This window comes from Salvelinus fontinalis, chromosome 32 (genome assembly GCF_029448725.1).
Source record: "Salvelinus fontinalis isolate EN_2023a chromosome 32, ASM2944872v1, whole genome shotgun sequence".
NCBI classification, from domain to species: domain Eukaryota; kingdom Metazoa; phylum Chordata; class Actinopteri; order Salmoniformes; family Salmonidae; genus Salvelinus; species Salvelinus fontinalis.
The window spans coordinates 12,356,612-12,376,611 of record NC_074696.1 but is presented as its reverse complement, the minus strand read 5'-3'; the positions used below and the strand labels follow the sequence as shown (position 1 = coordinate 12,376,611).

General features: G+C 46.2%; 1 protein-coding gene and 1 long non-coding RNA gene across 5 annotated transcripts in view; both read right to left on the bottom strand.

The window, feature by feature from the left end:
- Positions 1-13,940, bottom strand: part of LOC129830746 (biotinidase-like) — a 16,756-nt gene extending 2,816 nt beyond the window's left edge. The window contains exons 1-4 of the mRNA XM_055893436.1: positions 13,406-13,940; positions 13,018-13,167; positions 397-542; positions 1-105 (exon numbers count right to left, since the gene is read on the bottom strand). The exon at positions 1-105 is cut by the window's left edge and continues 73 nt beyond it. Of these exons, the coding sequence (XP_055749411.1) occupies positions 1-105; positions 397-542; positions 13,018-13,167; positions 13,406-13,651 (647 nt within the window). The 5' untranslated portion in view covers positions 13,652-13,940. The remainder of the gene's footprint in view (positions 106-396; positions 543-13,017; positions 13,168-13,405) is intronic.
- Positions 8,619-11,306, bottom strand: LOC129830755 (uncharacterized). Of its 4 annotated transcripts, none has more exons than XR_008755633.1 (4): positions 11,057-11,306; positions 10,666-10,964; positions 8,872-10,527; positions 8,619-8,733 (listed from the first exon to the last, which is right to left on the bottom strand). It is a non-coding gene; the product is annotated as an uncharacterized LOC129830755 (long non-coding RNA). The 4 variants fall into 4 exon arrangements; XR_008755635.1 differs by having other exon boundaries at positions 8,619-9,285; positions 9,677-10,527; XR_008755634.1 differs by having other exon boundaries at positions 8,619-10,067; positions 10,183-10,527.
- Positions 13,941-20,000: the final 6,060 nt, after the last annotated feature.

The following is a 20,000-nucleotide window of genomic DNA, read 5'->3' as shown; positions in this document are numbered from 1 at the left end:
AACGGCGTGTCAAAGGTCACCACCTCTAGTCTGGGCGGGGCATCGAAAGCGTTCTCAAAGTAGAGGTTGTGTTTGTGGTAGCGCGCCGCCAGGGAGCCGTCCCACCTGCAGCGAATGGGAGAACAACATCTCTTTTTCATCTATAGAATATATATTATTAAACATCCTGTACATACAGAGAATGGTTGATGGTGGGGTGCGCTTTGAATAAACGCCTCTTAAGAATATAGCAAAAACATCTTTCCAACTCCTGTATATAAACGCAATAAAATGTAATTCCTCTATTCCAAGAGCACCTCTGGAGGGTTTTATAAAACCTGAAACTTCCTGTCCACCTTTTATTCTCTAGCGGCTCATGAACGACGTGTTCAAAACAGCAACACAGGTACTACCAACCTGAAGACGACATCAGTGTTGAACTGCCAGCGCCCATCGGGGGGGCAGGTGGGGTGAGAGGTCAGAGGGCAGGGCTGGAGGTCAGCCATGTTGGCCACCAGGTAAAGACTGTGACGTCGAGCCATGCAGCTCAACCTCTGGAGGACCTGAGAGAGAACAGGACAGAATACACATTTGACGATATTTGATCCCCCCCCAAAAAATATACCAAAAGACAAACACAGTGTACAAAACATTAGGAACACCTGCTCTTTCCATGACAGACTGACCAGGTGAATCCAGGTTGAAGCTATGATCCCTTATTGATGTCACTTGATAAATCCACTTCAATCAGAGTAGATGAAGGGGAGGAGACTGGTTAATGAAGAACTTTTAAGCCTTGAGACAATTGAGACATGGATTGTGTACAAAATGTGTGCCATTCAGAGAGCGAATGGGCAAGACAAAAGATGTAAGTGCCTTTGAACGGGGTATGGTAGTAGGTGCCAGGCGCACCTGTTTGTGTCAAGAACTGCAACGCTGCTGGGTTTTTCATGCTCAACGTTTTCCCGTGTGTATCAAGAATGGTCCACCACCAAAAAGACTTCCAACCAACTTGACAACTGTGGGAAGCATTGGAATCCACATGGGCCAGCATCCCTGTGGAACACTTTGGACACCTTGTAGAGTCCATGCTCTGATGAATTGCAACTCAATATTAGAAAGGTGTTCTTAATGTTTTGTACACTCAGTGTGTGTGTGTGTGTGTGTGTGTGTGTGTGTGTACGTACTCAGGTCTGGCTTTATTGGTGGGCCTGGCCCGCCCTACCGCACCTCCTTGTCCGTCCAAATAAAATATTGATAATTTATTTGAGACACGCGCCCGGCAGAAAGACGATCAATCTCAAATAAAGCATCTAAGTGTGTGAAACAGCACCCCTCTGTCTCAGTATGTGTAGACCATGTATCTGATGCTGTCTGGACAGTGAAACAGCTCCCCTCTGTCTCAGTATGTGTAGACCATGTATCTGATGCTGTCTGTACCAAAATATTATGACATGTCATACTACTTCTGTCCAGACAGCATCAGATACATGGTCAACATATTGTAAGACAGAGGGGCGCTGTTTTGCTCACTCGGATGCCTTCTCCGGTGACAGAGTTTCAGCAGAGAGCATTTTTTATTTATTTTTATTTTATTTCACCTTTTATTTAAGCAGGTAGGCCAGTTGAGAACACGTTCTCATTTACAACTGTGACCTGACCAAGATAAAGCAAAGCAGTGCGACACAAACAACAACACAGAGTTACACATAAACAAACGTACAGTCAATAACACAATAGAAAAAATAAGTCTATATACAGTGTGTTCAAACGGCATGAGGAGGTAAGACAATAAATGGGCCATAGTAGCAAAGTAATTACAATTTAGCAAATTAACACTGGAGTGATAGATGCGCAGCTGGTGATGTGCAAGTAGAAATACTGGTGTGCAAAAGAGCAGAAAAGTAAATAAAAACAATATGGGGATGAGGTAAGTAGATTGGGTGGGCTATTTACAGATGGACTATGTACAGCTGCAGCGATCGGTTAGCTGCTCAGATAGCTGATGTTTAAAGTTAGTGGGGGAAATAAAAGTCTCCAGCTTCAGCAATTTTTGCAATTCGTTACAGTCATTGGCAGCAGAGAACTGGAAGGAAAGGCGGCCAAAGGAGGTGTTGGCTTTGGGGATGACCAGTGAGATATACTTGCTGGAGCGTGTGCTACGGGTGGGTGTTGTTATCATGACCAGTTAGCTGAGATAAGGCGGAGCTTTACCTAGCATAGACTTATAGATGACCTGGAGTCAGTGGGTCTGGCGACGAATATGTAGCGAGGGCCAGCCGACTAGAGCATACAGGTCGCAGTGGTGGATGGTATAAGGGGCTTTGGTGACAAAACGGATGGCACTGTGATAGACTGCGTCCAGTTTGCTGAGTAGAGTATTGGAAGCTATTTTGTAAATGACATCGCCAAAGTCAAGGATCGGTAGGATAGTCAGTTTTACAAGGGTATGTTTGGCGGCGTGAGTGAAGGAGGCTTTGTTGCGAAACAGGAAGCCAATTCTAGATTTCATTTTTGATTGGAGATGTTTAATATGAGTCTGGAAGGAGAGTTTACAGTCTAACCAGACACCTAGGTATTTGCAGTCGTCCACATATTCTAAGTCAGAACCGTCCAGAGTAGTGATGCTAGTCAGGCGGGCGGGTGCAGGCAGCGCACGGTTGAAAAGCATGCATTTGTTTTTACTAGCGTTTAAGAGCAGTTGGAGGCCACGGAAGGAGTGTTGTATGCCATTGAAGCCCGTTTGGAGGTTAGTTAACACAGTGTCCAAAAAAGGGCCAGATGTATACAGAATGGTGTCGTCTGCGTAGAGGTGGATCAGGGAATCACCCGCAGCAAGAGCGACATCGTTGATATATACAGAGAAAAGAGTCGGTCCGAGAATTAAACCCTGTGGCACCCCCATAGAGACTGCCAGAGGTCCGGACAACAAGCCCTCCGATTTGACACACTGAACTCTGTCTGAGAGAAGTAGTTGGTGAACCAGGCGAGGCAGTCATTTGAGAAACCAAGGCTGTTGAGTCTGCCGATAAGAATACGGTGATTGACAGATTCGAAAGCCTTGGCCAGGTTGATGAAGACGGCTGCACAATACTGTCTTTTATCGATGGCGGTTATGATATCGTTTATTACCTTCGTTCACCTCTCCAGAATGCATCTGTTCACCTCTCCAGAATGCATCTGTTCACCTCCCCAGAATGCATCTGTTCACCTCTCCAGAATGCATCTGTTCACCTCCCCAGAATGCATCTGTTCACCTCTCCAGAATGCATCTGTTCAGCTCTCCAGAATGCATCTGTTCACTTCTCCAGAATGCATCAGTTCACCTCTCCAGAATGCATCTGTTCACCTCTCCAGAATGCATCTGTTCACCTCTCCAGAATGCATCAGTTCACCTCTCCAGAATGCATCAGTTCACCTCTCCAGAATGCATCTGTTCACCTCTCCAGAATGCATCTGTTCACCTCTCCAGAATGCATCTGTTCACCTCTCCAGAATGCATCTGTTCACCTCTCCAGAATGCATCAGTTCACCTCTCCAGAATGCATCTGTTCACCTCTCCAGAATGCATCTGTTCACCTCTCCAGAATCCATCAGTTCAGCTCTCCAGAATGCATCAGTTCACCTCCCCAGAATGCATCTGTTCACCTCTCCAGAATGCATCTGTTCACCTCTCCAGAATGCATCAGTTCACCTCTCCAGAATGCATCTGTTCACCTCTCCAGAATGCATCTGTTCACCTCTCCAGAATGCATCAGTTCACCTCTCCAGAATGCATCAGTTCACCTCTCCAGAATGCATCTGTTCACCTCTCCAGAATGCATCTGTTCACCTCTCCAGAATGCATCTGTTCACCTCTCCAGAATGCATCTGTTCACCTCTCCAGAATGCATCAGTTCACCTCTCCAGAATGCATCTGTTCACCTCTCCAGAATGCATCTGTTCACCTCTCCAGAATGCATCAGTTCAGCTCTCCAGAATGCATCAGTTCACCTCCCCAGAATGCATCAGTTCAGCTCTCCAGAATGCATCAGTTCACCTCCCCAGAATGCATCTGTTCACCTCTCCAGAATGCATCTGTTCACCTCTCCAGAATGCATCAGTTCAGCTCTCCAGAATGCATCAGTTCACCTCCCCAGAATGCATCTGTTCACCTCCCCAGAATGCATCTGTTCACCTCCCCAGAATGCATCTGTTCACCTCTCCAGAATGCATCAGTTCAGCTCTCCAGAATGCATCAGTTCAGCTCTCCAGAATGCATCAGTTCACCTCCCCAGAATGCATCAGTTCACCTCCCCAGAATGCATCTGTTCACCTCTCCAGAATGCATCTGTTCACCTCTCCAGAATGCATCTGTTCACCTCTCCAGAATGCATCTGTTCACCTCTCCAGAATGCATCTGTTCACCTCTCCAGAATGCATCAGTTCAGCTCTCCAGAATGCATCAGTTCAGCTCTCCAGAATGCATCAGTTCACCTCCCCAGAATGCATCTGTTCACCTCCCCAGAATGCATCTGTTCACCTCCCCAGAATGCATCTGTTCACCTCTCCAGAATGCATCTGTTCACCTCTCCAGAATGCATCAGTTCAGCTCTCCAGAATGCATCTGTTCACCTCCCCAGAATGCATCAGTTCACCTCCCCAGAATGCATCAGTTCACCTCCCCAGAATGCATCTGTTCACCTCTCCAGAATGCATCTGTTCACCTCCCCAGAATGCATCTGTTCACCTCTCCAGAATGCATCAGTTCACCTCCCCAGAATGCATCTGTTCACCTCTCCAGAATGCATCTGTTCACCTCTCCAGAATGCATCAGTTCACCTCCCCAGAATGCATCTGTTCACCTCTCCAGAATGCATCAGTTCACCTCTCCAGAATGCATCAGTTCACCTCCCCAGAATGCATCTGTTCACCTCTCCAGAATGCATCTGTTCACCTCTCCAGAATGCATCTGTTCACCTCTCCAGAATGCATCAGTTCAGCTCTCCAGAATGCATCTGTTCACCTCTCCAGAATGCATCAGTTCATCTCTCCAGAATGCATCAGTTCACCTCCCCAGAATGCATCTGTTCACCTCTCCAGAATGCATCTGTTCACCTCTCCAGAATGCATCTGTTCACCTCTCCAGAATGCATCTGTTCACCTCTCCAGAATGCATCTGTTCAGCTCTCCAGAATGCATCTGTTCACCTCTCCAGAATGCATCAGTTCATCTCCCCAGAATGCATCTGTTCACCTCTCCAGAATGCATCAGTTCACCTCTCCAGAATGCATCAGTTCACCTCCCCAGAATGCATCTGTTCACCTCCCCAGAATGCATCTGTTCACCTCCCCAGAATGCATCTGTTCACCTCTCCAGAATGCATCTGTTCACCTCTCCAGAATGCATCAGTTCAGCTCTCCAGAATGCATCAGTTCACCTCCCCAGAATGCATCAGTTCACCTCCCCAGAATGCATCAGTTCACCTCCCCAGAATGCATCTGTTCACCTCTCCAGAATGCATCTGTTCACCTCCCCAGAATGCATCTGTTCACCTCTCCAGAATGCATCTGTTCACCTCCCCAGAATGCATCTGTTCACCTCTCCAGAATGCATCAGTTCACCTCCCCAGAATGCATCTGTTCACCTCTCCAGAATGCATCTGTTCAGCTCTCCAGAATGCATCTGTTCACCTCTCCAGAATGCATCAGTTCACCTCTCCAGAATGCATCTGTTCACCTCTCCAGAATGCATCTGTTCACCTCTCCAGAATGCATCAGTTCACCTCTCCAGAATGCATCAGTTCACCTCTCCAGAATGCATCTGTTCACCTCTCCAGAATGCATCTGTTCACCTCTCCAGAATGCATCTGTTCACCTCTCCAGAATGCATCTGTTCACCTCTCCAGAATGCATCAGTTCACCTCTCCAGAATGCATCTGTTCACCTCTCCAGAATGCATCTGTTCACCTCTCCAGAATCCATCAGTTCAGCTCTCCAGAATGCATCAGTTCACCTCCCCAGAATGCATCTGTTCACCTCTCCAGAATGCATCTGTTCACCTCTCCAGAATGCATCAGTTCACCTCTCCAGAATGCATCTGTTCACCTCTCCAGAATGCATCTGTTCACCTCTCCAGAATGCATCAGTTCACCTCTCCAGAATAAATCAGTTCACCTCTCCAGAATGCATCTGTTCACCTCTCCAGAATGCATCTGTTCACCTCTCCAGAATGCATCTGTTCACCTCTCCAGAATGCATCTGTTCACCTCTCCAGAATGCATCAGTTCACCTCTCCAGAATGCATCTGTTCACCTCTCCAGAATGCATCTGTTCACCTCTCCAGAATGCATCAGTTCAGCTCTCCAGAATGCATCAGTTCACCTCCCCAGAATGCATCAGTTCAGCTCTCCAGAATGCATCAGTTCACCTCCCCAGAATGCATCTGTTCACCTCTCCAGAATGCATCTGTTCACCTCTCCAGAATGCATCAGTTCAGCTCTCCAGAATGCATCAGTTCACCTCCCCAGAATGCATCTGTTCACCTCCCCAGAATGCATCTGTTCACCTCCCCAGAATGCATCTGTTCACCTCTCCAGAATGCATCAGTTCAGCTCTCCAGAATGCATCAGTTCAGCTCTCCAGAATGCATCAGTTCACCTCCCCAGAATGCATCAGTTCACCTCCCCAGAATGCATCTGTTCACCTCTCCAGAATGCATCTGTTCACCTCTCCAGAATGCATCTGTTCACCTCTCCAGAATGCATCTGTTCACCTCTCCAGAATGCATCTGTTCACCTCTCCAGAATGCATCAGTTCAGCTCTCCAGAATGCATCAGTTCAGCTCTCCAGAATGCATCAGTTCACCTCCCCAGAATGCATCTGTTCACCTCCCCAGAATGCATCTGTTCACCTCCCCAGAATGCATCTGTTCACCTCTCCAGAATGCATCTGTTCACCTCTCCAGAATGCATCAGTTCAGCTCTCCAGAATGCATCTGTTCACCTCCCCAGAATGCATCAGTTCACCTCCCCAGAATGCATCAGTTCACCTCCCCAGAATGCATCTGTTCACCTCTCCAGAATGCATCTGTTCACCTCCCCAGAATGCATCTGTTCACCTCTCCAGAATGCATCAGTTCACCTCCCCAGAATGCATCTGTTCACCTCTCCAGAATGCATCTGTTCACCTCTCCAGAATGCATCAGTTCACCTCCCCAGAATGCATCTGTTCACCTCTCCAGAATGCATCAGTTCACCTCTCCAGAATGCATCAGTTCACCTCCCCAGAATGCATCTGTTCACCTCTCCAGAATGCATCTGTTCACCTCTCCAGAATGCATCTGTTCACCTCTCCAGAATGCATCAGTTCAGCTCTCCAGAATGCATCTGTTCACCTCTCCAGAATGCATCAGTTCATCTCTCCAGAATGCATCAGTTCACCTCCCCAGAATGCATCTGTTCACCTCTCCAGAATGCATCTGTTCACCTCTCCAGAATGCATCTGTTCACCTCTCCAGAATGCATCTGTTCACCTCTCCAGAATGCATCTGTTCAGCTCTCCAGAATGCATCTGTTCACCTCTCCAGAATGCATCAGTTCATCTCCCCAGAATGCATCTGTTCACCTCTCCAGAATGCATCAGTTCACCTCTCCAGAATGCATCAGTTCACCTCCCCAGAATGCATCTGTTCACCTCCCCAGAATGCATCTGTTCACCTCCCCAGAATGCATCTGTTCACCTCTCCAGAATGCATCTGTTCACCTCTCCAGAATGCATCAGTTCAGCTCTCCAGAATGCATCAGTTCACCTCCCCAGAATGCATCAGTTCACCTCCCCAGAATGCATCAGTTCACCTCCCCAGAATGCATCTGTTCACCTCTCCAGAATGCATCTGTTCACCTCCCCAGAATGCATCTGTTCACCTCTCCAGAATGCATCTGTTCACCTCCCCAGAATGCATCTGTTCACCTCTCCAGAATGCATCAGTTCACCTCCCCAGAATGCATCTGTTCACCTCTCCAGAATGCATCTGTTCAGCTCTCCAGAATGCATCTGTTCACCTCTCCAGAATGCATCAGTTCACCTCTCCAGAATGCATCTGTTCACCTCTCCAGAATGCATCTGTTCACCTCTCCAGAATGCATCAGTTCACCTCTCCAGAATGCATCAGTTCACCTCTCCAGAATGCATCTGTTCACCTCTCCAGAATGCATCTGTTCACCTCTCCAGAATGCATCTGTTCACCTCTCCAGAATGCATCTGTTCACCTCTCCAGAATGCATCAGTTCACCTCTCCAGAATGCATCTGTTCACCTCTCCAGAATGCATCTGTTCACCTCTCCAGAATGCATCTGTTCACCTCTCCAGAATGCATCAGTTCAGCTCTCCAGAATGCATCAGTTCACCTCCCCAGAATGCATCTGTTCACCTCCCCAGAATGCATCTGTTCACCTCCCCAGAATGCATCTGTTCACCTCTCCAGAATGCATCAGTTCAGCTCTCCAGAATGCATCAGTTCAGCTCTCCAGAATGCATCAGTTCACCTCCCCAGAATGCATCAGTTCACCTCCCCAGAATGCATCTGTTCACCTCTCCAGAATGCATCTGTTCACCTCTCCAGAATGCATCTGTTCACCTCTCCAGAATGCATCTGTTCACCTCTCCAGAATGCATCTGTTCACCTCTCCAGAATGCATCTGTTCACCTCTCCAGAATGCATCTGTTCACCTCTCCAGAATGCATCTGTTCACCTCTCCAGAATGCATCAGTTCAGCTCTCCAGAATGCATCAGTTCACCTCCCCAGAATGCATCTGTTCACCTCCCCAGAATGCATCTGTTCACCTCCCCAGAATGCATCTGTTCACCTCCCCAGAATGCATCTGTTCACCTCTCCAGAATGCATCTGTTCACCTCTCCAGAATGCATCAGTTCAGCTCTCCAGAATGCATCAGTTCACCTCCCCAGAATGCATCAGTTCACCTCCCCAGAATGCATCAGTTCACCTCCCCAGAATGCATCTGTTCACCTCTCCAGAATGCATCTGTTCACCTCCCCAGAATGCATCTGTTCACCTCTCCAGAATGCATCAGTTCACCTCCCCAGAATGCATCTGTTCACCTCTCCAGAATGCATCTGTTCACCTCTCCAGAATGCATCAGTTCACCTCCCCAGAATGCATCTGTTCACCTCTCCAGAATGCATCAGTTCACCTCTCCAGAATGCATCAGTTCACCTCCCCAGAATGCATCTGTTCACCTCTCCAGAATGCATCTGTTCACCTCTCCAGAATGCATCTGTTCACCTCTCCAGAATGCATCAGTTCAGCTCTCCAGAATGCATCTGTTCACCTCTCCAGAATGCATCAGTTCATCTCTCCAGAATGCATCAGTTCACCTCCCCAGAATGCATCTGTTCACCTCTCCAGAATGCATCTGTTCACCTCTCCAGAATGCATCTGTTCACCTCTCCAGAATGCATCTGTTCACCTCTCCAGAATGCATCTGTTCAGCTCTCCAGAATGCATCTGTTCACCTCTCCAGAATGCATCAGTTCATCTCCCCAGAATGCATCTGTTCACCTCTCCAGAATGCATCAGTTCACCTCTCCAGAATGCATCAGTTCACCTCCCCAGAATGCATCTGTTCACCTCCCCAGAATGCATCTGTTCACCTCCCCAGAATGCATCTGTTCACCTCTCCAGAATGCATCTGTTCACCTCTCCAGAATGCATCAGTTCAGCTCTCCAGAATGCATCAGTTCACCTCCCCAGAATGCATCAGTTCACCTCCCCAGAATGCATCAGTTCACCTCCCCAGAATGCATCTGTTCACCTCTCCAGAATGCATCTGTTCACCTCCCCAGAATGCATCTGTTCACCTCTCCAGAATGCATCAGTTCACCTCCCCAGAATGCATCTGTTCACCTCTCCAGAATGCATCTGTTCACCTCTCCAGAATGCATCAGTTCACCTCCCCAGAATGCATCTGTTCACCTCTCCAGAATGCATCAGTTCACCTCCCCAGAATGCATCTGTTCACCTCTCCAGAATGCATCTGTTCACCTCTCCAGAATGCATCTGTTCACCTCTCCAGAATGCATCAGTTCAGCTCTCCAGAATGCATCTGTTCACCTCTCCAGAATGCATCAGTTCATCTCTCCAGAATGCATCTGTTCACCTCCCCAGAATGCATCTGTTCACCTCTCCAGAATGCATCTGTTCACCTCTCCAGAATGCATCAGTTCAGCTCTCCAGAATGCATCAGTTCACCTCCCCAGAATGCATCAGTTCACCTCCCCAGAATGCATCAGTTCACCTCCCCAGAATGCATCTGTTCACCTCTCCAGAATGCATCTGTTCACCTCTCCAGAATGCATCTGTTCACCTCTCCAGAATGCATCTGTTCAGCTCTCCAGAATGCATCTGTTCACCTCTCCAGAATGCATCAGTTCATCTCCCCAGAATGCATCTGTTCACCTCTCCAGAATGCATCAGTTCACCTCCCCAGAATGCATCTGTTCACCTCTCCAGAATGCATCTGTTCACCTCTCCAGAATGCATCAGTTCAGCTCTCCAGAATGCATCAGTTCAGCTCTCCAGAATGCATCTGTTCACCTCTCCAGAATGCATCAGTTCATCTCTCCAGAATGCATCTGTTCACCTCCCCAGAATGCATCTGTTCACCTCTCCAGAATGCATCTGTTCACCTCTCCAGAATGCATCAGTTCAGCTCTCCAGAATGCATCAGTTCACCTCCCCAGAATGCATCAGTTCACCTCCCCAGAATGCATCAGTTCACCTCCCCAGAATGCATCTGTTCACCTCTCCAGAATGCATCTGTTCACCTCCCCAGAATGCATCTGTTCACCTCTCCAGAATGCATCAGTTCACCTCTCCAGAATGCATCTGTTCAGCTCTCCAGAATGCATCTGTTCAGCTCCCCAGAATGCATCTGTTCACCTCCCCAGAATGCATCTGTTCACCTCTCCAGAATGCATCAGTTCAGCTCTCCAGAATGCATCAGTTCATCTCTCCAGAATGCATCTGTTCACCTCCCCAGAATGCATCTGTTCACCTCTCCAGAATGCATCTGTTCACCTCTCCAGAATGCATCAGTTCAGCTCTCCAGAATGCATCAGTTCACCTCCCCAGAATGCATCAGTTCACCTCCCCAGAATGCATCTGTTCACCTCCCCAGAATGCATCTGTTCACCTCTCCAGAATGCATCTGTTCAACTCCCCAGAATGCATCAGTTCACCTCTCCAGAATGCATCAGTTCAGCTCTCCAGAATGCATCTGTTCACCTCTCCAGAATGCATCAGTTCACCTCTCCAGAATGCATCAGTTCACCTCTCCAGAATGCATCTGTTCAGCTCTCCAGAATGCATCAGTTCACCTCCCCAGAATGCATCTGTTCACCTCTCCAGAATGCATCTGTTGAGCTCTCCAGAATGCATCAGTTCACCTCTCCAGAATGCATCAGTTCACCTCTCCAGAATGCTGTCTCCAGCCAATTCTTGCCCATTCATTGTTTTGTGAATTGTTTGCCCTTTGATTATTTATTTTTGATCAATTCCCCATTACATATGTCACCTGTAGGCCTACTAAATGTACTGTAAACCCCCCATCATTTGGTTACATTAATGTTTGTTAATGCATGTAGCAATCTGAGGAGGATGGTGGGAGGAGCTATAGAAGTATGGGTTAAAATTGGCTGGAATAGAATAAATGAAACATATATTGTTTGACTCTGTTCCATTAATTCAATTCCACCCATTATAATGAGCCCATCCTCCTATAGCTCTGCCTACCAGCCTCCACTGGTATTATTTACAGTAATTTACAGTTGTCATTGTTTGCAGAGTTCACAACCTGTTACACTTGTGAGAAACAGGTTTTGGTTTATTTCAGAACCGTTGTGAGTTTTGTATATATTTTTTAAAATTGTCTTTTGTTTGGAGTGCTCCATGTCAGCAATGAGCATGTCTGGTTTCTCTTTCCTGATAACGTTGAGGGAGCGTACGTGCCTGAGCACACAGAGGTTGGCCTCCTACCTGGTCTGCTGCCTGCAAAAATAGGAAAGTGCCCATTTGTGGATGTCTGATATCTGATTGTCTTAACACCCCACGTCCACCACTAATAAACTGAGCTTCTCAGTCATTTCTTCTTCACCTCACACGAAGTCTCTTTTTTTAAATATCCATCGCGAATGATAGCTCCTCAGTATTTTAAACATCTTTCCAACACTCCCGGACTCGATAATCACCAAGTCTCGGTGTGAAGGAACAAAATATCACGATCTGATGATTCCATATATCCAGTGGAAAGTCGTTATAAAAACACCTGTCTGTCCTGAGGTAACTGGCGTGTGAAACTCTGAGGGCCTAGAACAGGCTAGTTGATACTATGTTGCATGTTCGCTAGCTACAGCTTCTTCCGGCCAACCCAGTTGATTTGATACAATGTTACACTTCACTAGTAATAGCTCAAGTCAAGACCGATAGTAAGGGAGGCAGACAGGCGGAGTAGAGAGATGAATGAGATTGAAAGAACCTGAATTTTCATCAGGATATTTTCTACTGTTATTTGTCAGCTTTAGGCCTATGTATTTTACTTAGTTGACTATGGAACTTCTAGGCTTACTGCTGCATTGGCCAATATGCTATCTTTGAGTTCTATGCGCTCATTTCTTTAACTGCCAATAGATCAGTGTGTCCATATGGCTGAGGCTGGTATTCTAGCCTTAGTTACATTTTTACTTATAGATTTGTATTATTTTCCTTCGGATTTTTATGATTAACCACGTGACAATGATTCTGAGAAATTAAAACGTTATTATTGAAATTAAAGTGTTCCACAAAAATGTGCATATAAAAATAATCATAACTGGCACAAAGCTTAGTAGAAATGGTAGGATAAATTGTAAGCTTCCCCAAACTTGAAACTCACGAGTTGCCTATGGTTTTTACTATAACACCGTTTAAAAAACAATTGTGAACGTGCATGCGCTTGCACACACAAAGGCCCGTTCAACTGATTCGTTCTGGACTGTACATACCTCAGTGTGAGTGTGTCTGTCTGTCTGTGTACAGGGGTTCCAGTCCTCAGACTGTGGGTCAGGGATGGTCTCTAGGTAACCAGAGATGGACAGACGACTGAAGTTAAACCCCTGGAGACCATCCTCTGGAAATACTATGATCTGAGCCCCCTGAAAGAGAGAGAATTAGGGAAACGGGTGAGACTTGAAAGGGGGAAGAGAGCTTTAAAGCTAACTCCAGCACTTCAAGATTGATGTGTATCCTTCCTGTAAAAGACGAGTGTAACTCAGTCCTGAAGAGCTTAGCGGCAGGGTGTGCAGGCTTTAGTTCCAGCCCTGCACTAACACATCTAGTTATGTTAATTGAAAGAGAAGACCCTCTACCAGTCCCCCCCAAAATGTAGACAACCTGTTGCGCAGCTCGCGCGGCCTGCTCCTCGTACACATCCAAGTTGCTCATCATGTGCTTGAGCGCCGCGGTCCGGGACAGAGGTACGTGCGGCTCCGGGTTCAGAATTATCCGGTGCTCGTATACCGCAGCCACGTAGGATTGGCCGGGAGTCCCCTCTGTCTTGTCCCCAGCCCGAGTTAACGTTACGGGGAACCGACAGAGAACAGCCACCGCCGCCACGGTCTGTAGGACACGGAGGGCCATGGCCGAATGACCAGAGCACGGGATATATGGGGAACTTCGGAATTCTGATAGGGAGGACCGGTCAGTTCGAGTTCAATGGTCACTCAGTCCAAAGTTCTCAACACTCGTTAAACAAATAAAACCACGAGTTTGTTTCTAATTCTGACCTGCTTCACAATTACAAAGTGAGTTTTACAAAAGTATAGCTGTTGATAGAATGGATGCAATATTAACACGTTGTTGTTACATTGTAACTAGCTACTGTAGCTATATCTAATAACTGTTTGTTGTTGTCTACTGTCCTGTCTTCTTTAAGGTTTTATGGCTGGCTATTGGTGTATTGCCGGCTCCTACTTACTGTGCGGGGTATTGACTACTGGTTGGTTGAAAAGTGCATGTGACATCGTTCCAGCCTTCGGTGATAGGCTGTTGGCTTGTCTGAGGGCGTGTTCTTCTGTGTGAGCCCATGCAGCTCTGCAGCATGACCGCTAGGCGGCAGCAGCTCACTGTAAATATACAGTAGCCAAATATATTTTTCTTTTATCCAGTATTTTGGGATACTAGTGGTTGCCCCAACAGAAAAGTAGAGTTTTTTTTCGTACACCTTATGATATGCAATAACAAAAAACTCCAGCAGCACTCTATTTTTCTTGTCACAATTAGTTTATGAATCAAACCAAGGTTTCTGCCAACAGACAACCAGATCGTCATGGTTAAGTAACATTGGTGCAAGATCCATTAAAGACATTGTGGAGATTAGAATACTATTGCACTGGAAGTTGCTTTCTCAAGAACACAAGTGGTTCGGGACGGATAGAAATGTTAAGAATCATTACCTGGAGGACAGTGAGGAAGGTCATCCTTTATCAATTTCAGTCCAGGGGAGGGGGGCAGTATTTAAAAAAAAAAAATCTAGTCTGTGGTGAGGTCATGTAATTTGTAATTGATTACATTTCTAGACTTTACTATTTCTTCCTATTTAAGAAATAACAAAATTATGTTTGACTGATGAAATTAGGCTATAGGCTGCTATATTCATAGATTTTGTTGGTCATGCACTCTTTAAATAGTTTACCTCTTTGACAGTGAAGGGCTGTTAAGTTAAAACCAAGACTCGAATTGAGGGGGTATGAGAGGATATGACATAGGGTTACCTTTTATTAACCCTCTAGAGCCTAAGCCGAGGGGGGGCGGGGTGTCCTGGCCGGTTAGGGGCTTGGGCCGATGGCTGATTGGTCGCTGGTTCTGGTTCCCGTTTCTTGACCTTGTGGGAGATCTGTCGACGTGCCGTTGAGCACAGCGTTGCCCCTGGTTGCTTCTGTGTATCGCTCTAGATGGGAGTAGATGACTAAATGTGACGTAGGTGTTGAGCGCCTTCACTGCAAATAGATTGTATTTTTTAATATTCTTTATAAAAATCTATAAACCTATATATAAATGAGAAAGAAAAACAGTCCCATCTACAGTGGTTCTTCCTAGCACGGTGGCTAGGAAAAACTCCCTAGAAAGGCCAAAACCTAGGAAGAAACCTAGAGAGGAACCAGGCTATGAGTCTTAAAGTCTGTAACCAATAGAGAGTCAGAGTCCCGAGAGTGGGAACAAAGATAGTCTGTCCCAAGATTGTGTACACAACAAAGTTCAATGTCAACAAAGTATGCAGGAGTTATGAGGCAAATAGCAAAATAGCAAAATGATTTTTATATATATATATATATATATATATATATATATATAACTACTTGGGGCGTGGTCAACAGTGCGTGTGTGCTGGAGGCGAGCGAAAGCTCGGGAGAGACGGGGGAGTGTGGTTGGGGTACCTGTACCAAACAGGAGGAGACAGGCCAGGGCAGACAGTACAAGAAATGATGTATTATTAGCTAACTAGCTACAGTGCTAACTCAAATGGGCTCTCGAGTGGCGCAGCGGTCTAATGCACTGCATCTCAGTGCAAGAGTACCTGGTTCGAAACCAGGCTGTATCACATCCGGCCGTGATTGGGAGTCCCAATTGGCCCAGAGTCGTCCGGATTTGGCCGGAGTAGGCCATCATTGTACATTAGAATTTGTTCTTAACTGACTTGCCTAGTTAAATAAAGGTTAAAAACATTTAACTGAGCTTATAATGAAGTCTGTTTCTTGTGAGGTTGTCTGTCCTCAGATACAGAGAGCTGTGAAAGCCTGACTGCAGATGAAGAGGTCCCAGTGAAGAGCAGTGGTTCTCAGTCCTGGTCCTGGGGACTCAAAGGGGAGCACATTTTTGTTTTTACCTTAGTGCTACACAGCTGATTCAAATGAACAAACTCATCATCAAGCTTCAAGTGGTATTTATCTATTCATTTGTGACGATGTCCTTGATATGATTCTGCTGTTGTCACATGCATCCATCTATCCAATCTTCCATATTCCTACAGATACCTTGTAACTGGAGATTCCTTCAAAACGATTGCCTACAGTTGCCGTGTAGGACGCTGCAAGGTTGGGTGACCAGAGCCATCTGAGACTGCCTCCTGGAGGAATTCAGGTGTGTGAAGGCTACCTGTGTCCTGCATAACTTCATGAGGATGGACACGAGGACCAGGAGGGGATCTGCAGCTCGCCGCCGTGTCCCAGAGGAGAAGTCTGCTGCTCTGCAGGATGTTTCAAGGATGGTGTCCAACAACACAGCAAGAGAGGCAATCCGTGTGCAGGAGAGCTTCACCTCCTACTTCTTCGAAGAGGGTGCTGTTCCCTGGCAACACCATAGACTACACTATGCACAACCAAATGCTATTTTAAGAGGGTGCTGTTCCCTGGCAACACCATAGACTACACTATGCACAACCAAATGCTATTTTAAGAGCCATCCACATTGCAATAAGAGTATTCTTCCATTTACTTATCTATGTCAACTGCAGTTATTAAATTCCCTAGTTTCTCTCCTTTTGATTTCTACTTCTCAGGTGAGGGTGCTGTTTGGGTGAGGGTGCTGTTTAGGCGAGGGTGCTGTTTAGGCGAGGGTGCTGTTTAGGTGAGGGTGCTGTTTAGGTGAGGGTGCTGTTTGGGTGAGAGGGCTGTTTAGGCGAGGGTGCTGTTTAGGCGAGGGTGCTGTTTAGGCGAGGGTGTTGTTTAGGCGAGGGTGCTGTTTAGGCGAGGGTGCTGTTTAGGTGAGGGTGCTGTTTGGGTGAGGGTGCTGTTCAGGTGAGGGTGCTGTTTAGGTGAGGGTGCTGTTTGGGTGAGGGTGCTGTTTGGGTGAGGGTGCTGTTTAGGTGAGGGTGCTGTTTGGGTGAGGGTGCTGTTTAGGTGAGGGTGATGTTTGGGTGAGGGTGCTGTTTAGGTGAGGGTGATGTTTGGGTGAGGGTGCTGTTTGGGTGAGGGTGCTGTTTGGGTGAGAGGGCTGTTTAGGCGAGGGTGCTGTTTAGGCGAGGGTGCTGTTTAGGCGAGGGTGTTGTTTAGGCGAGGGTGCTGTTTAGGCGAGGGTGCTGTTTAGGTGAGGGTGCTGTACAAAAACAAAACAGGCTGTTTTAAGAGTCATGCATACAGAAAAAAAATTCAACAATTAGACGCCCTATAAGCCACACCTACACACTCCTGTATCAATCTGATTGATGGATTGTGTTGTGCAGTAAACAGGCTCAGGTGTATAACTGTGGCTCCTTCCACCTTCAAAGAATAGGCAAGAGGACCAACCATGGAGAATAGTAAGAGACGTCATTATTTCTATAACTACGTTATATTGTTCGTCCACGTGTGTCTGTGCATGTTTCTCAGCATAAAGTACTCTGCAGCCACTTAGTGTGGACACCGGGTGAGACCACACACACATTTTTGTTGAACACTTGTCTCTTTAACTACCTTATTTTCTCAATAACAGTCTCTCCTTCACTTCATCCCTCTCCTCCCTTCTCCCTAAATCCTCTAGGTCAGGGCTCTCCAACCCTGTTCCTGGAGAGCTACTCTCCTGTAGGTTTTAACTCCAACCCTGTTCATAGAGAGATACCCTGCTGTAGGTTTTAACTCCAACCCTGTTCCTGGAGAGAAACCCTCCTGTAGGTTTTAACTCCAACCCTGTTGTAACTAACCTGATTCAGCTTATCAACCAGCTAATTAATATAATCAGGTGTGCTAGATTAGGGTTGGAGTTAGAACCTACTGGAGGGTATCTCTCCAGGAACAGGGTTGGAGTTAAAACCTACTGGAGGGTAGCTCTCCAGGAACAGGGTTGGAGTTAAAACCTACAGGAGGGTCTCTCCAGGAACAGGGTTGGAGTTAAAACCTACAGGAGGGTATCTCTCCAGGAACAGGGTTGGAGTTAAAACCTACAGGAGGGTATCTCCAGGAACAGGGTTGGAGTTAAAACCTACAGGAGGGTATCTCTCCAGGAACAGGGTTGGAGATCAATTACGTTATAATTACTTACATTTGCTTCCACTGTAATGTTTTTTCAGCCATCTTTGCTGAAGAAAGTCTCCAGCAATGGGTCGCATTGCGTCAAATTCTTCATGAGAGAACCACTCGATATGATTGGTCATCGCCCAGCGGTCGCCGCTGGTGATTTCCATAAAGTTGGGAAGTGTTCGCACCACCCAAAGGTCGCCCCGCCCTCTCCGCTTCTCACCACTTTCCTTCCATTTAAAAATGAATGGGAAGCGGTGTTCCACCGCGCAGCACAGCGTGCTAGTGTACATGAGGCATTACGCCGAATGCGAAAGCCCATGAAGATGAACAGGTACAGTAAGCTCCAGTACTGTACAGTAGGCATAATAATGCAAATTTGTTGTTTTTTATAAATCTACTGCTGGTCTTTTAATTCTGCTGCACATTATTACATTCCATTCCATTTCCAGCGAGACTATTCAAGCCATCGACTCACTGATGGACGATGATGATGAGGGATCGGCAAAGATAAATTGTCTATAAATGGAGAAAGTTCAGCACTGTTGCTACTCTCCCTAGGAGTGGCCGTCCTGCAAAGATGACTGCAAGAGCACAGCGCAGAATGCTCAACGAGGTTAAGAAGAATCCTAGAGTGTCAGCTAAAGACTTACAGACATCTCTGGAACATGCTAACATCTCTGTTGACGAGTCTATGATACGTAAAACACTAATGAAGAATGGTGTTCATGGGAGGACACCATGGAAGAAGCCACTGCTGTCCAAAATAAACATTGCTGCACATCTGAAGTTCGCTAAAGTGCACCTGGATGTTCCACAGCGCTACTGGCAAAATATTCTGTGGACAGATGAAACTAAAGTTGAGTTGTTTGGAAGGAACACACTACACTATGTGTGGAGAAAAAAAGGCACAGCACACCAACATCAAAACCTCATCTCCACTGTAAAGTATGGTGGAGGGAGCATCATGGTTTGGGGCTGCTTTGCTGCCTCAGGGCCTGGACAGCTAGCTATCATCGACGGAAAAATGAATTCCCAAGTTTATCAAGACATTTTGCAGGAGAATGTTAGGCTATCTGTCTGCCAATTGAAGCTCAACAGAAGTTGGTTGATGCAACAGGACAATGACCCAAAACACAGAAGTAAATCAACAACAGAATCGCTTCAACAGTAGAAAATACGCCTTCTTGATTGGAATTCCAGGTATTACCAAAGGGTTCACATACTTTTTCTTGCCACTATATATACAGTACCAGTCAAAAGTTTTAGAACTCCTACTCATTCAAGAGTTTTCTTTATTTTAACTATTTTCTACGTTGTAGAATAATAGTGAAGACATCAAAACTATGAAATAACACACATATAGTAACCAAAAAAGTGTTCAACAAATCTAAATATATTTTATATTCTTTAAAGTAGCCACCCTTTGCCTTGATGACAGCTTTGCAAACTCTTGGCATTCTCTCAACCAGCTTCACCTGGAATGATTTTACAACAGTCTTGAAGGAGTTCCCACTTATGCTGAGCACTTGTTGGCTGCTTTTCCTTCACTCTGCGGTCCAACTCATCCCAAAGTTTTTATGTCTTCACTATTATTCTACAATATAGAAAATAGTAAAAATAAAGAAAAACCCTTTAATGAGTAGGTGTGTCCAAACTTTTGACTGGTACTGTATATATATATTTTTTACAGAACATTAACCATGTGTGTTCTCTTGTTTTGTTCTGTAATTTCGACCCAATGATTTGTCTGACAAACAAATAACGTTGCGTGCTGCAGGCCCAGGCATGGATCGAAGCTGGCGAGACATTCAATAACGTCGTCTTCACGGAATAATCAACCGTGGCCCTTAAGCAATTTCCTCAAAATTGCTACAGATAAAAAGGAAGAAGATCAAGTCGAGTCGAGTCCAAAGCAATTTCTCGCCAGGGACCAGGCCCATATTTGATTTTTGATGGTAGGTTTAACTATTTACAAAGCAAATGGTTACATCAAATAT